This window comes from Primulina huaijiensis, chromosome 7 (assembly GCF_012295235.1).
Source record: "Primulina huaijiensis isolate GDHJ02 chromosome 7, ASM1229523v2, whole genome shotgun sequence".
Taxonomy (NCBI): Eukaryota; Viridiplantae; Streptophyta; class Magnoliopsida; order Lamiales; family Gesneriaceae; genus Primulina; species Primulina huaijiensis.
The window spans coordinates 5177051-5193810 of record NC_133312.1 but is presented as its reverse complement, the minus strand read 5'-3'; the positions used below and the strand labels follow the sequence as shown (position 1 = coordinate 5193810).

General features: G+C 37.4%; 3 protein-coding genes across 3 annotated transcripts; 1 reads left to right on the top strand and 2 right to left on the bottom strand.

Annotated features, from left to right (window-relative positions):
• Nucleotides 1-770: 770 nt before the first annotated feature.
• LOC140981082 (protein CYCLOPS-like) lies at nt 771-4958 on the top strand. The gene is made up of 11 exons (XM_073447338.1): nt 771-1128; nt 1288-1343; nt 1459-1590; nt 1847-1895; nt 1975-2027; nt 2146-2828; nt 2923-2966; nt 3150-3195; nt 3284-3332; nt 3408-3536; nt 3790-4958. Exons 1-11 carry the CDS (start codon nt 937-939, stop codon nt 3911-3913), a joined length of 1557 nt encoding a protein of 518 aa, XP_073303439.1. The 5' UTR covers nt 771-936; the 3' UTR covers nt 3914-4958.
• Nucleotides 4959-5155: 197 nt separating this feature from the next.
• Nucleotides 5156-13615, bottom strand: LOC140981083 (uncharacterized). The gene is made up of 5 exons (XM_073447340.1): nt 13219-13615; nt 12267-12397; nt 6704-6826; nt 6384-6511; nt 5156-5474 (listed from the first exon to the last, which is right to left on the bottom strand). The coding sequence occupies exons 1-5, from the start codon at nt 13433-13435 to the stop codon at nt 5183-5185; spliced, it is 891 nt and encodes a 296-aa protein (XP_073303441.1). The 5' UTR covers nt 13436-13615; the 3' UTR covers nt 5156-5182.
• Nucleotides 13616-14126: 511 nt separating this feature from the next.
• On the bottom strand, nt 14127-16760 carry LOC140981395 (hypothetical protein At1g04090-like). The gene is made up of 2 exons (XM_073447784.1): nt 16235-16760; nt 14127-15805 (listed from the first exon to the last, which is right to left on the bottom strand). The coding sequence occupies exons 1-2, from the start codon at nt 16470-16472 to the stop codon at nt 14277-14279; spliced, it is 1767 nt and encodes a 588-aa protein (XP_073303885.1). The 5' UTR covers nt 16473-16760; the 3' UTR covers nt 14127-14276.

Below are 16760 nucleotides of genomic sequence, written 5' to 3'. Positions count from 1 at the left end.
TTTTCTTAAATACGTGCGTATGAGCATTTTATCGTTATTTTTGCTAATACTACCTATACCTATGTTAAATGACATTTCTTTAGATGAATGATATATACAAGTATCTAAAAAAATATCTATTAAATTTATCATAGGCACGATTGTCTTATAATTAAAATTCGTCTAATTTCTCGTCGCAACCCAGCTTGAGCTTAAGTGAGCGTTCAACAATATTTTACCTAAGTTCGAGTTCGGGTTGAAAAAATTTTTGAGCTCTGATTTGGGTTGACTCATTCACAAAGACTACGATGTAAGATCAAGTTTCCCAGTATATTTCACAAACTAAATGACAAATATGGATGGCCAGAATTTTGAACAGGAATATGCTTTTTGATTCCAAGAATTAAACATATAAAATTCTGAATGAGCTCACCATATGTTAGTTAAAAAAAAAAGAAGAAAATTATGACGAAAGTGAAATAATAAATATAGATAAAAAAATAATTCTTCAAGCAAGTAAGATGTATAGTTTATGACAAGTTTTATAGTTCCAAGCTTCTTGCTTTGACAGAGTTCGCATCTACCATTGGTCAAAAAGATAGGCAAAAACTTGTGTGAGACGGTCTCACGGGTCGTATTTTGTGAGACGGATCTTTTATTTGGGTGATCTATGAAAAATTATTACTTTTTATTTTAAGAGTATTATTTTTTATTGTGAATATCGATATGGTTGACCCGTCTCACAGATAAAGATTCGTGAGACCGTCTCAAAAGAGACCTACTCCAAAAGATATTGTGTTGTTTTGACGGATCAGGTGGGATCATTTTATATATTGGGTTTAAGTTAGAAACTATACATACATGAAGGCCGGCAAGAAACAGAAACTGTGTTAGTTTCTTGCTGTCTGATTTGTAAGGTCGTTTCTTGAAAAATTTGAAGTTGGCACGAAAAATTTGATGGAGATGGGGGGAAGAAGCTACACAGAGTTCCATCGAAACACGAGCGAAGAAATGTTCATAAAGTCGATGATGGAGAGTTCTGTTGGAATGCCAGCTCCAACTATGGAGATGCTGGGATTCAAGAATCTTACACAGAGTTTCCGAACAGACAGCGAAGAACTCTTCAAAAGCTGGCTCAGTAATGGAGAGGCAAGTGATAACGTATAATCTTCTTATGTTGAAATTTTGCATTAGTTTCTCGAATCAGAATCATGTTTAAAAATTCTTAGATTTTCCAGAACATGATCATTTAAGTTGAGAATTAGGTATATATAGTTGTGTCTAAAGAGAAGCACGTTCGTTTACCAGAACAATGGGAGTCATCCAACAAATGCAGGGCATCGTCCTCGGCAAGCATCCAGAAGGTTAGTAGGGGAGGGGACAACATTCGGCCGAAACTTGTGCGTATGGAAATTTGTATATGAAATTGAAGAGGGAGATTGGGTTAGTCTTGATGCATTTGATAATGTAAAATTGCAGGATATCGACTGAACTAGGGTGTTTGACTAATCAAATTGGGGGCATAGGTCAGAAAAAGGCAGAAGATAACTCTCGAGTTACACAAACCAATTCTGTTGCCGATAACTTGCCTAATGATTTGCATCCAAACAGGTTGGATGCCAGGTTTTTACTGCGTCGACACTATTTCTGGAACACAAACAAATCCAAGAACTTAGTCAAAGAAGTGGGAATCTTGTCTCATTTTGCAAGCAATCTTATTGATGAAATTTAAAAATTTTCATAGAACAATCGTGGCGGGCCGACTGCCTAAGCCTGATCGACCCTGCTTGAATATGCTAGACCCATATTTCTCATTCTTGAATGGTTCCATTTACTGTCAAGGTAACTGTTGCATCTACTTCCACAGGCCTGGAGCTGAAAATGGCTTGCAGGGTAGTAATCTATTCTTGACAAAGGTACTGAGATTTCTTCAAAAGAAAGTATGTTATCAAATAAAACATTTAAAACGAAGCAATTTGGTAAACTTAATTGCAGGCCTGGTTTCACAGTTCTCAACCCGTGACCAGGAGCAGGTCCTCTGAGTTGAGGTACGCACTTGCTAATTATCGTATAAGTTACATTTCCGCAGCATTTTCTTTCTAGTAAATGTATTACGTTTGAAATTTCATTGATTTACATCGAAGAATTATACGCAATTTCTTGAAGGAGGAGATATGCTGCTATGCAGAATTCACATACACGTATAGGTATGGAGGCAATGCACAGTGTATCTGGAAATGGTGCTAACTATTTCAAGCAAGAGACAACAGAAGCAAATGAGTTCAATATCGTACCTACAAGCCAGACTGAAAACCATTACAGCCCGTTCATGTCTCCATCTCATTCATCGTCGTCTACGTTCCACGATCAACAAATAGGGAAAATTGATCAAATCTCCTCTGTCGTGAGCATGCTGAAGGGTACATTAGAACGTAAGAAACTCAGTAACCAGATCGAAAAAGAAGCTGCAGATGGCAGTTCTTTTGGCTATTACAGCACTGAAATCTTGGCAACCACAGGCTTAAATCAGGAGCGAGGGGTTTTTGGATGTGAAAATCATGTAACTTTTCAAAATGTATCCACAATTGGAGTCAGGGAAGCTGGAGTCCTAAAAATGATTGAAGAGTCATTGTTGGAAGATACTATGGATCCAGTGAACCCGACCCATATGAGAACAGTATCTCGGGAGCCATCCCAAAGTGAATCCTCAGCTGCTGCCCCAGTGATCTCAAATGGTTTCGAGATCTACGAAGATCCTTGTGTTCCAGCTCAGGGTCCTAGTCTTTATGAGAGCTCTAGGTCTCAAATGCAAAATGGAAGGAGTCCAGAAAACAGTTCAAGAACTAAAGGTACAATCTTTACAGAATGGAAGTAACTGCCGTATGTGGTGTTCTAAGGAAAAGGATGTCATACTAACACAATTTTGTTTTTAACTTATTCCAGATTTCAGAGAATGCACATATGATAACTCGAAAGACAGCCAAAAGGTACGTCGTAAGTCTCTCAACCGACCCAAGAAACCAGTCGGAGACATAGCCCCCTCCCCCTGATAGAACCACCCCTGTGAATGAAGATTTTCTTCTAGAGTTGATAGTTTCCAGCGTAAACTAAAGATCTTGCTGTTTACTGCCAACTCCAACCTTAATAGTTGCACTCTATATCATAAACAGAAACGAGGGCTGATTCGATATGGATCTGTGAACTCATCATGTTCAGGTCAAATACGACTCTCTCAAAACACAAATCTTCAAATCCATTTGTTGGACCTATGATATAAGTTTACCGAGTAGCTTATTTTGTGCAGTTGAGAAAGGAGATCCTACAAAAAAGCGTAGAGTCGATCGTTCACGAAAGTATGTATACTCCGTACTACTTTAAGTTTCTTGATGATGCATTGCATTTCGTACTGATTTTTCTGAGAAATAAAGGATGGCGGAAGCAAAGGAAAGAAGTTCAACACCACCAATTCCTTCAGATATGCAATCAATTTTAAAGAGAGGTGAAAATCTTGAGAAGGAAGTGCGTTCACTAAAACTTAACTTGGCTTTCATGAATAGGTAAGCTAACAACAGACATACTGAATGCTTCCAATATACTTCTTTACCTACAATTTTATGTCCACCCTCGCATGCCATTTTGAACTGATCCCCAGAAGTCTATATAAAGAATTTTAACCAAACCCCAGGCGACGTCTTATCAGGGGCGGACAAGCTGTCAAGTTTAAAATTTCCTTGTTGCGCCTCAAGAGAATGCATTTTCAGAAAATAATACCGATCTTTTCTGAGAAATTACAATCTTAATGAATTTCAGAAAGGATTCCGAGCAGACAAAGCAGATTGAAGAACTACAGAAACAGAATGAGGACTTGGGTGAAGAGAAGGAGAGACTTCTTGAAGAAATTGAGAGGATAATTGCAGAAACAGGGAAGATGTGAGGCTTCTTTCTATTTAGTATTTTTCACCAACCTTTCTGTAAGACTATAAGCGGAGCACACAACACATGTATTTCTAAAACCTAACAATTAATCAAGAGTTTCTACATACTACATGGTCTAGATGCCATTAATTTATTTTCTGATCGCTGCAACACTAAAAATCAGGAATAGATAGGGGCAACTACTTGTCAAGCATTAACTTCAAGGTAGTTGGAATTCACGACATGGATTTCACACATCCACTGCGCTCTATTTGAAATTGAAAGTCTCAATGCTACCAAACTTATCTAGAACATGCTTTTAGTTTCATGCCAAAGTAATTTTGATTATTCCTTTAACAGTCAACACCTGAACCATCTTAAACTCTAATTGAGGTAAGTATGCTCCTGATTGCCGGTCCTGCACCCAAACAAAGGGGAGGAATTCGGAAGGTTCATGGCCTGCATAAAACTAGCATCACTCTCATTTTCTGCCAAGTGGTACGCATTTTAAAATTCAAATATAACATGACATCAATTTCCTGTCAATTCAGGGCCCCTGCGTTGTCCAATATTATGACAAACAGAATTTAAGTTCAATAAAACTGTCCAAAGAATAACAGATTCATTAAACAAAAGTTGATATTTGATTGAATCATATCAACAAAGAAGAAGCATACCAAAACCAGAAGAATAACTTGCAAAATGTTACAATCTTATATTTCAAATTATTATAACATAAAATGGTCACGCAAAAAAATAACCCATATTTTGGATGTTCAAGAACTCTTGTTCAATGGAAATCCTTAAAAGCTGTCACAACTAAATTTGTCATTGCACCACAGAAGAATCGTACAATTGCTTAGAATAGTCCTAAGTAACTTTATCTACTTGAAATTTTCAGAACTAAAGTATATTGCACAACACAGCTGCTATATATTTACAATGGTCCTTGTTAGTTAATGCTAACTAACTCGATCTAGGTAGATAAATTAAATTTTACTGATGCAAAAGTGTTACATTATTTCATCGTATTTCTGGCAATTGTAGAGATTGCACTACTGGAAGAGGAGCACCTCCACAAATTGACCCCAAGAATAAAATGTACTAGGTGGAAGCGAGAGGAGAAGGTGGGCAATTCAACATTTTCTTCGGGAGTATCCAAAAACTCCACTTTCGAAAAATGATTACACTTTTATATTTTTCGTTGGGGGGTGGGGGGCTCCTTGCACCCCCTTCCCCTGCTATTGGATCCACTTGTGAGTGCCTCCTGATGTGAACTGTTATATAACTAAGAAAGGCCAAGTCTTTTTACATACTGAAAAGTGACCCAACTCATAAAGGAGAAATACACTAAAAATAAACAAGCTCGTTTAAGTAGAATGATACTTGGGCATGGAAGCGATATCCTAGACAAACAGACACGGTAGATGATAGAGATAAACTGCCGCAGAAGTGCAGCCAAGGTAATGGATAAAAAAGAAGTTGCCAAGCCAGCAATGAGTCCAGCAATCATGTCCCATCTCCACCATCTTATTGATGATGCCCCATTGGAAAACCAGGACTTTGACATCCTTATAAACCTAAAATGACAAGAGCATCATAAATACATAATAAAGCAAAATCAGACAATTGAAAAGCCATATAGTGGAGTTATCGACAAATAAATTTCCATTTCATAATTAACATGAACCAAAAAACATTAAAGAGAAGAAAAATTAACAGAGGAATAAAGGATTTGTATAAACATTTTTTGAAAAAGAAAGTAAACTAGACAAACTCAAATTCAGAACCAATAATCACCAGTTTACACGCAAACTTTATGAGAATAAAGAATTCTAAACCACTCAACAGAAAAACCATTCATAGTGCCTAACCAAAAAACTGGACTAAAAGAAAATAAGTGACCATTTTGAAGTTAGATGGAATGCAAATCCAATCAAGATCAAACTTAATTCCTCAACGCAAAGTGCAAACATTCATGAAATTAAAGAGAACTGATGCCCATGTTTGAAATTAGGAACTGCTCAAACGACAATAATGTGACGTGAATCGGGGTCTGATGTTGATTGTTTTTTTACATTATTACTTTTGAACTTAGTTGTATCCTTTTGGCATATCTCCTATATTTTTTTGGCCATATCCGTTTGGTATATCTCCTATATTTTTTTCCACTGGACTTTCCAACTTTAAAGAGTCTTTTACAATACTAATAAAGCTTTAGTCCAATTGCCCTGGTTGATGCAACCAGATCAATTTCTAATGCATACATTGATTATCATCAATAGCTTTATACAGAATATTGACCAAGTACTTTAATCATTGCCTTTTTCACACTAATGAAAATCGATCTTCCAGACGGTTAAGATTTATGTTGCGGTGACATTGAAAGAAATAGCTTTATCCAGAATACTGACCGAGTACTTTAAGATTCTTCCTCTAAACGCGAATTAACATTAAACATAAGAAAGAAATAGTTTCCTGTTACTTACAACATGGAATAGCGTTTAAGCATCTCAACAGTAGATGGATCCTGGGCCTGGCAGTCAAATAAACCTTTGTGATTCATGCTCACTTTAGAAATCCCCAGTGTATACCAGCATTGATAAGTTTCATTAACCTGAAACAAGCGAATCAGTCAGTATGGATGCATTAAACACATGCAAGACAATATTCACAATAAATATACTAAGCTATAATGAGCCTTCGGATTTCTAAAAGCCACTTGAGACAAACTCCCGAAGCGGAAAACTGAATAATTTAGATGACAATACAACGCCATAATGATCAAGGTTGCTTTGTAAATATGAACCTTAAATTTATCTTTTGTCAACCATGCAGCACCAAAATTGGGTCTACAGTTGGATGGGAGGGCTTCATTCGGGGCCTCAGCAAATGCAAATCTTGCCTGGCCTGAATGATCTACATATTCTACCTACAAACAGAAACGCCAAATAATGCGTAATAAAAAAAATCGATAAAACAAAATCAGGTGTTTTGGAAATACGAAAAAAACGACTCATCGGATTTTCAGTCATTCTTATACACCAATAATAAATATTTTCCATAATCTTTAGTACACATCTAATCTGACATCATGACAAAGTTTGTTCAACTCACTGCATGCACATGTTCAGCATTTGAATCCAATAGGAAAACAAGTCCCGAGTCAAAACATAAAAAAATGAAAAAAAAATAAAGAAAACGAAGATTTCAAATTCTTAGTGAAAAGGATAGAACAGTTTTCGTATCACCAATTCATTAGGTCAACAAGAAAGCTACTGCAGAATATAGAATAGAAGCTATATATATTGCAAGAAAAAGAGGAATTTTAGCGTATAAATTCTGTATGAGTAAATGAAAAAAGATGGATATTTGTTTTTGAGGTGATTGGCTCGTTGGAGTTTGTTCATCGAAAATCAAGTCAAGCATAAAAACAGCTGTAGAAGTGAGAGCTAATTGGAGATACCTATTAGTACGGATACTCTTAATTTTTTCTGAAGTATCGGACACGGATACAGATACAACACGTCGATACGCATGTTAGATACGACAAATAATGAATAAATAAAATAAGTGAATAGAAGAAAATTAAAATAAGAGCATTTCAATAAATATATAATAAAATATCAATATAATAAACAAATAAATATATAATATTTTTATTTATATGAGAATTTAGCTTCACACTTGTTAAAATGAGACCTTAACAAGTGCCAAGACACCTACATATATTTTATTATAAATTGTAAAAGTTGACACTTGGCTATTTGGCCAAAACCAAGTATCAAATATCTAAGGCCTCTAACCACTAAGGACCCATTTCTCTCATTTTCTAGCACAATTTCGAGATCCAAGGTTGCTAGAATAGGAAAAATGGTGGAGTGAGGAATAGAGCAAAAATAACTAGAAATATGGAAAATTGGGTGAAAAAATAGCAAACCATCTCCAAAAATTCCAAATTTTTTATACAACACTCCTCTTCCACCTAGAAATGAAAATGTATAGGAGGTGTAACAATATCATCAACCGATTTTGCCCAGTAAATCAAGAATCACGAAGAACAGTTTCTAGAAAATTCCAGAAACTTGTGTTTCAGGTAACCACATCAATCCCGATTACCCATTTTTCTTGAAAGAATTTCCCTTCGGTTTTAAAACAAAAGTTGTTCAAAATGTTTTCTATTTCACAAATGTGCCGGCCGATCATCCTCACAGTCGCCGGAAGTATTGTTTTTGGTCGACCAAAGCGAGCTTGACAATCATTCTAGTTTTTAAAAATTTGATATTGATCCATTCCGAGTTTTGAAAATTGTTCAAATGAAAGTTGTAGTAAATGACAAGACGCATCTCTAGTAAAAATTTCGGCCGCGCGTGGTAGCTCTGACAAGGCACGCGCCAACGAGTTTCATAAATTTTCTGACTTCCGAACGATTCTGCACTAATTTTAGGCATTTCTAGAAAGTTTGATGATTTTTGGACATGTATTTTAATTGTTATAAAATTTTAAAGTGTTAACCGAAACTACCCGGTACAAGTTTTGTATAAAAATTATTTTTAAATATCCTAACACCTACTATCGGTCCTAACCAGTATAAAATTACTCAAATTATTTATAGGAAATTATCTTGGCTTGAGCTCATCAACCGGGTGAAATAATAAGTTATTGAATGTGAGGTTTACTCTATAGCGAGGTTTTCATACTGGATTCTTCAATAGTTTGGCATTTGACCTGAAAATTACAGTAAATTAATAAATTTCTGATTTATTCATATATTGCATCATGTTGGTATGTCACAATTTATTGATCATATTGTACTGCAACATATTTGAATATCTGGATTTATTGGTTATTGACTGGTTACCGATCGGCTATTACTGATTGAATGACTTGAGCCTGAAAGACAACCTATGTACCGGATTGCTAGTCCATTGGACAACACGGCTTCGGCCCTGAAATGTGAGTCCAATGAACAGTGGGTTAAAACCGGGTATATATCTGAACAAAGTGACTTCGGTCCGGCAATTTGAGTTCACCTTGGCTCATAAATGATCAATTGTACGGATCGTACTTGAGTACGTGAGGAAAAATGTTACACCGAATGTTGATGGGGGCAACCTCCTTAGACCACGATATTCAGTTCAGAGTCCTGAACAGTCAATGAATTTCACTGTGTGGGAGAAGGGACGAATCTTATCTTGATCTTATCAGTAATTTAGTTTAGTTTAGTGATAGAAACTTATTTATCTACACTTGTATTTTAATTATTAGGATTAGATTAGTTTATCTAAATAGCTTGTTAAATATTCTTGTAAAGACTATCATCATGATTAAAAAAGAGGAATGCAACGAATGTTCCCAATTTTTCTTTTTTCCAAACTACATGGTACCAGTTAGCCTCCATCTCACATGACAAAATACGACATGGCCATGCCTCCCAAATCCAAACCCACCATCTCGTCTGCTAATGATTTTCCGTCTATCCTTATCATTTGTCACAACTTGAATGGCCGGAACTTCCTTCAGTGGTCACAATCGGTTCTCACGTTTATATGTGGAAGAGGGAATGATAACTTTTTCTTCGGAAAAACAATTTGGCCGGCAGCAGACGACCCTCAATTTAGGGCCGGGAATTTGTAAATCTATATGGTCATGTCTTGGTTGATTAACTCCATGACAACGGAGATCAGCGAAAACTTCCTCCTCTATCGCACTACCAAAGAGATCTAGGATGCTGCTCGGGAACCTATTCTTCACGAGACAACACATCTGAATTATTTGCCATAGAATGCAGTCTCCAATAACTGAGTCAAGGGGAGTCTTCTGTTACAGATTACTTCAATTCTCTTACCCGACAATGGCAACAACTTGATCTGTTCGAGACCTTTGAGTGGGCGTGTGCTGACAGTGGGTGTCGCTACCTTGAGATTGTTGAAACAAGGCGTATATTCAAGTTCTTATCATGCCTCAACTCCTCTCTCGATGATGTCCACGGCCGGATTCTGGGATCCAAACCCTTGCCGAGCCTCAGAGGAGTCTTCTCGGATGTACGCCATGAGGAGAGTCGCTGTAAAATTATGTTGGGCCCGTCATCTACAACTTCATCCGCTGATGCATCTGCTTTGGCTGCCCATCACAACTTTTCTTCCCATGATGCGGACCCTGGTGGTATGCGACCTACTCAACAATCGACCACCTCTGGTCAATTCCACAAGGGTGGTGTCCTAAATGTCGTAAGCCCACGCATACACTAGAAACGTGCTGGAATATTCATGGGAAGCCCCAGACTGGAAGCCAGCGAGAGACAAACGTGCTAATACGGCAATCCCCGAAGCCCCATCACCCGCACAACAACCATTCACTATGGGTTTGTCGAATTAACTCCTGATATTTGCTTACAGTCAGCCTTATCTGTGCCCAAACTCACATGCAATCTGCTTTCAGTGAGTAAGCTCAATCACGATCTCGGCTGCATGACTAAGTTCTTTTTTTATTCTCGTGTCTTCCAGGATTTGGCATCGGGGAGGAAGATTGGCATTGCTGATTTTTTTGCAGGATTGTATATTCTCAAGATGAATGCTTCCATTCGCCCATCGCCCGTGCATCAAACCCACACATCAGTTACCGATCTTTTGAAAGAAACAGGTATGCTAGGATGCAAACCTGTGGATACTCCAATGGATCCAAATATCAAGATTAGTTTGAAAAAGGATTGTCATCCAATCGACAGAGGAAGATATCAAAGGCTTGTGGGAAAACTTATATATCTGGCACATACACGACCAGATATTGGATTTGTGGTGCGCGTCATCAGTCAGTTCACGAATAGCCCAACTGAGGAACACATGGATGCAACATATAGGGTGCTGAGATATCTAAAAGGGCCCTTTGGAGAAGGTTTAATATTCCGAAAAACGACGGCTCGAGGAATCAAAGTTTATAGTGACGTTGATTGGGCAGAATCTCCTACAGATAGACGTTCCACATCAGGATATTGTACTTTTGTGTAGGTAAACCTAGTAACATGGCGAAGCAAGAAGCAACCAAAGCAGAATGTCGAGCATTAGCCCACGGAATCTGTGAGAGAATGTGGATTAGAATACTGTTAAGTGAACTAAAGATGCAAGAAAGGTGTCCAATTGAACTGTTTTTGATAATTAAGCAGCAATTAGCATATCCAAAAACCCAGTCCACCATGATCGGACGAAACATGTTGAGGTGGATCGTCATTTTATTAGCGAGATGATTGAGAATAAGACCATCGATCTCAGTTACATCCCTTCTAAATTGCAAGTGGTAGATATTTTGACAAATGATCTATTTCGTCCTAACTTTGAAGATTTGTGTATCAAGCTAGGCATGATCAACCCATATGACCCAGCTTGAGGGGGGTATGAAAAAAAGACGAATCTTATCTTAATCTTATCATTAGTTTAGTTTAGTGACAAGAACTTATCTATCTACACTTGTATTTTAAATTATTACGATTAGATTAGTTTATCCTAATAGCTTGTTATATATTTTTATAAAGACTATCACCATGATTAAGAAAGGGGAATGCAACGCATGTTCCAAATTTTTCTTCTTTCCAAACAACACACTTGATAAGATATTTTTATAATGATATGTTGCCACCGATACATATCATCTCATGTCGATACTACACTATTAAATGTTCGTTTGACTTGTTATAAATATATAAGCCTAATTTTATTCCCTCACTAAGAAGTCCCCAGCGACTTATCCTATAATTTCTTTCTATTTATTGTAAATTCCACATACAGGATTACAAGACTCCGAATAGGATGAAAATTGAGAATGAAAAAGTTGGTTTAGCAAGACCGTGACTTTTATGTTGAATTCGTATTTTTGTTATCTTTTGTAAATTAAAGGATTGTACACGTTTCTGCTACTATAAGTATAAGTTAATGATACTATTATGATTTGGGGGTCCACTCAAGGTATAAGTTAATGATCGAATTACGATTCGGGCCCACACTTGACATACCAAAATTCAGAAATATATCTAAAATTCGAAAATTTCTATCACTATTAATTATGAAATAAAAATTATTTCCTATAATTTAAACTAAAATTAGTTGCACAACAATCCTTCAAGTTTGTTATATTTCTTACAAAACATACACATTTCGCAGTCAAGACACTAAGCAAATTTACCGGAAAACAACTCATCATTGAGCATATCTTTTACAAAAAAAACACATTCCGTTCACACTCAATTTATGATCGATTGTAGAATGTTAACAAAATTAATGGACTCTTCTTAGAATCCATCTACGTACTAGTTGTAGTAAAGAGTCAACACTTCGAAAGGTGATAAACCATTACATTATGCAAGAAGGGATAAAAATTACCTTGAAAATAGATGCCCAATAGTAATCATAATGGCATCGATATCTTTTTTTTTCAAATGGGTGGAACACGTGCTTGGCTTTGTAATTTAATAATCCTAATTCACAGACCTTCGTTGACCTCAGATCAACACCTGAAAAGATATGCAATTCAGTGATAAGAGTGGGGCCTTCATTCACTGTGTTCTCCCTCACCATAAAACAAGTCAGTCTTTCACTTTAAAATGATACCCCAGGGTTTTTTTCACCAAGTGACTAGAAAAACAGTTAAATCTCGAGTGGCAAGGAGGAAGTTCAAATGCAAACAAGCTGATGATATTGCTTTTGACAAAGAACCTTGCATGACACGACATATTAATTACAGATAACGCAAGAGGAGATCATACAAGCATCGTCGAATATATTATGCATCGATACATCTCATCGTATCAGCAAAATTTTCTAAAATCAGGTACCAAGTAGAAACTCTGAATATCTACGACAAGTAAACTGGTTTGCATTTAATACCCAGATAATGGTGGCTGAGCCAAAGACTACCTCCCAGTAGGAACTCCCCCTTTCGAACGCAAATCTGGTTAATGATAGCTGACTAGATAAAGTATTACATGAGACACAAATCAACCAGCTGCAAAAGCCCTTCAAAGTATCACGGTACTTCGGACTTCACAGCAGCAGATGACTCCAGGGACCTAACTCATCGTTCCAATATGTACTGTGTAGTATCCCTAAATTTTCTAACCGACACCATCCAATCAGTTGTTCTACTCAGGTCCGTCAAGCAAGCAGACTCAATCTTTATCTTTTCATATGCAATTGCCTGGTGAAGACAATGATTTTCCCTTAACACGCCCCATCATAATCCACTGACATTTCAATCCTTTGAAACTTTCGACATAAATTCAATGATAAATAAATAAATATAATAGGCTGAAATTTTGGAAATCCAGATACTTACTGCTGGACACTATTCTACACTGGGAGGAGACGGAGATCGGGCACCAGATCGATAAATTTCCAATCAGAACCGCTAAATACAGTATGATAAACAAGATTAACAGAAAGATTAAGAACGAAAATGCAAGAGCAAAACAGGAACGCAAGATTATGCGATGAACACTGGCGTTAGCGTTTTCCTTTTTCCTCCGCTCCTCCTCCATTTCATGAGAATCCATGGGGATTTTATACAATAAATTATGGGTGGGCTGTAATAAATCCGGCGGTGAAATTCACCGTCACCGGCGATTTCATCCGGTGATCGGGGTTCTTTGTGGACGCCAAAATGGAATTCGCTCTATTTATTTACCGTTGTGTATTCACCGAGTGGTTTGTAGGTGCGGGTCAAACCCGTCGCCCGTCAACGACTGTAATAAAAATTAATATTTATTATTCTCAAAATTGTCCACTTATTCCTTCGACAAAACAAATGTCCACTTAGATCTGTTAAAAAAACAAAACAAAAACAAATTCGTCCACTTGTGAACATTGGGAAATTAATTTTTTATACATTAACATTTAAAACTTCCAACTCATTAAACTTTTATTTTTAGTTCACTAATTTTTATTTCGGACTATTTTGATTCGTTTACTAATTTGTATAAACACAATAACTTTTGTGAAACGGTTTCACCGATCAATTTCGTGGGTCGAATATCTTATTTGGGTCATCCATGAAAAAATACTGATTTTTTATGTTAAGAGCGTTACGTTTTATTGTGAATATCGGTAGGCTTGACCCGTCTCCCAAATAAAAATTCGTGAGATCGTCTCACAAGAAAATTACTCTTGTATAAATTGTTAAGGTGGTGTAATGTCCATCATCATTTTTCGACTTCACGTAAAAAAAAATTTCCTATTTTATTTTTCACATTCTGGACTTTCATGACATTTTTAAAATAAAAAAAATTATATTATTTTTATGAATAAAATAAAGTGATGATGAGGTCTTAATAATATTTATAATTTGATAATTAGGTATGAAAGATCTTTTATCCTTCATTTTATTTATAAATTTCCCTATCTTTCATCGCCACTCCAAACATCTTTCATCTTTGGGCCAAGGGGTCCCTGCTCCCCATAAACTTCATTGGGCAGCAGATTCAGCTTCTTCCCCGGCAGCAGCATCTCCACCTTTCTCAATTCTTTGCCGAAATCATAATTTATTTTAGGACCCCATTCTCTGGCATAGTTCAGCCACGGCGGCTCAACCACCTCCTCCGCTGACACCACCGAAAACATGGACCCGGTGTCCATCACCATTCCACTTTTTGCAGCTTCATTCCTCAACCCAATATTACCAGCCCCCTGTAAAAAAAGCCCCGCGGTGGAATAGCTTGCGTGACCGTTTAACGAGGAGTAGGCCACGAATTTGTTCCCATTTTGGAATTCCAAAGCGGAGGAATCAACCCATGTACCCCCACTGTGTTCGGAGAAGTAAACTTTGTTTAGTACACCATCGAAGTTGCTGATTCTAAGCGTCAAATGCTCCCAGTCTCCCACGTGTTCTCCGATTTTCCCGAGTGAAATTTTTTTGAATATTCCTATCTTTGCTGTTGCAGGGCCATTAAAGGGGTAGAATAGCCACATTTGAATGTCGGTAAATGTTGCTCCAAGCATTGGTTTGATGTGTATATAAGCTTCTGCGGATTGCAAATCTCCTTTCTTCACTCGTTCTTTGGCTTCTTCATCAATTGGCAGGTCTAGCCAGTATGCGCCGTCATTTGAGCCCCCTTGCGGAAGATTTGAGCCATCGGGCTCAATCGGGACAGGTCTTGACTCGTCTCCCTTTGTGTATAGCAATGCACCATTACTGAAAAACCAATTTACTGAAGAGGGCAGGTGAATCTCATTGGGATGGAAGTAAATATACGGCGCATATGTCTTGAATAATGCTTCAACTTGGCTTAGATTAGGCATGGAAGATAAGTTGAGATTGTTGTTCTTCAGACGAGATAAAGGTGGGGTGGAACTAGAAGTATCATTGGCGGTGTTTTCTTGGATAAAGAATGTGCCTGTGCCAAGTGCTTCTGCTGCCATCCCTCCGTTATTTGGTCCTAAATCATGTATATTCAATCCATTATGTGCCCAAATCAAGTTATCAGATTCGGATTCATCTGCGAAGTCGGATCTAACACATGCAATCTTGTCTAGAGAAGGCTTATCAGGGGACGATGTAACGACATACCCGACGGCTCTGTAGCCGTCGGATGGTTTTGGGAGCCAGAAATAAGCAGTGTCTTCCGATCCATTTACCTGGCTACTGTTAACCCAAACTTGAGTGTAGTCAATTGGACTCTTCAAGATCTGGCCTGATTGATCGCTTGCATCAGATTTTCCCACCAAAACCCAACCAAAAAGGGGTTGATTATTTGGTTGGGCATAGCTACCAAGCATCGAGAAACCATCTGGTATTGGAGATGGCTCAAAAAACGTCACCCCAAGATTGTCTGGTCCTCCTGTATATGTTGCCCCGATTTTCTTGAAAGATGATATTTGAAGCAATTGAAGGCCTCCTATGTCCATTACTCCTCTTCCAAAGCCACCACCTATCATTCAGGCAAAACCAAACATAAGGCCCACATAGCCGGTGAAAGCATATTATGCTAGAAGGTTCAAACCCAAAATACTAGTCCAAGTGGTGTAATTTATCAAGTTGATATGTTACTTCACAACAACTTTTGAACCCCATTTGAAATAGTAACATTGTTCATTCTTGAAATTTTGGATGACTTTCACCCACCAATTTGTCAAATCTAAAGCTGGTAAGTCTTTCTCGTATCACTCTTTTCGCTCATCCAATTTCAACAAAACCCCTTGGGTTTAGTCATAAACACAAACGCATGACTTGAAACCCAAAAACTTATACATTACAAAGAAAAGATTCCCAAGTTTGTCATTTCCCTGCTGTTTATAAAACCAATGTGGGGTGTTTTAGTGTTACCTGAATACCGAAATAGAGTTGAGAAATAACGAACCTGAAGGCCAAGAGGGCAGTGGAGAAGGAAGCTTGAAAATGGTGTCGATAGGCAGAGAATTACTTGATCCCAAGTCTGATGAAGATTCATTGCCACTCAGACAATGCCCCATCACCAATAACCTCAGCACGACGATAAAGAAAACACTGAAATTGCTGGAGCGGATACATGTGCGTACGAGGATAAGAAACAGACGGCTCAAAAACATATTCCAGGTATCAAGATTCAATCTTTTCATCTTCAAAATATATGCACACTAGTCTCTCCCACACAACAAAGTTGTTGCTTCCTTAGCTAAATTTATAGTGAAAATCATCACCGGTATTTGGTACTTGCGTGCCGTGATCGGTGATCTCTCTCTTACATATTGAATTGGGGTGGCAGAATGATTGTTTCTTTGTGGATAAATAAAGATAAAAGTCAAAGTTAACGGTTACCTAATTTTTAAGTCTAAAAGAATGAACGGAAACCAATACATTTCTTTCAATTCAACGAAGTTCGGACTCCATTTATTCTTACAATTCGA

What these genes read in the sequence shown, in the direction of transcription:
- LOC140981083 (XM_073447340.1), bottom strand. Translation starts at nt 13,435, where the DNA reads ATGGATTCTCATGAAATGGAGGAGGAGCGGAGGAAAAAGGAAAACGCT. An exon ending in GTGTAGAATAGTGTCCAGCA is followed by an intron (nt 12,398 to 13,218) that starts GTAAGTATCTGG and finishes ATATCTTTTCAG; the next exon opens with GTGTTGATCTGAGGTCAACG. An exon ending in CTTAAACGCTATTCCATGTT is followed by an intron (nt 5,475 to 6,383) that starts GTAAGTAACAGG and finishes TTGTCATTTTAG; the next exon opens with GTTTATAAGGATGTCAAAGT.
- LOC140981082 (XM_073447338.1), top strand. Translation starts at nt 937, where the DNA reads ATGGAGATGGGGGGAAGAAGCTACACAGAGTTCCATCGAAACACGAGC. An exon ending in AATGATTTGCATCCAAACAG is followed by an intron (nt 1,591 to 1,846) that starts GTTGGATGCCAG and finishes CTACTTCCACAG; the next exon opens with GCCTGGAGCTGAAAATGGCT. An exon ending in AACTTGGCTTTCATGAATAG is followed by an intron (nt 3,537 to 3,789) that starts GTAAGCTAACAA and finishes AATGAATTTCAG; the next exon opens with AAAGGATTCCGAGCAGACAA.
- LOC140981395 (XM_073447784.1), bottom strand. Translation starts at nt 16,472, where the DNA reads ATGAAAAGATTGAATCTTGATACCTGGAATATGTTTTTGAGCCGTCTG. An exon ending in ACTGCCCTCTTGGCCTTCAG is followed by an intron (nt 15,806 to 16,234) that starts GTTCGTTATTTC and finishes CCTGAATGATAG; the next exon opens with GTGGTGGCTTTGGAAGAGGA.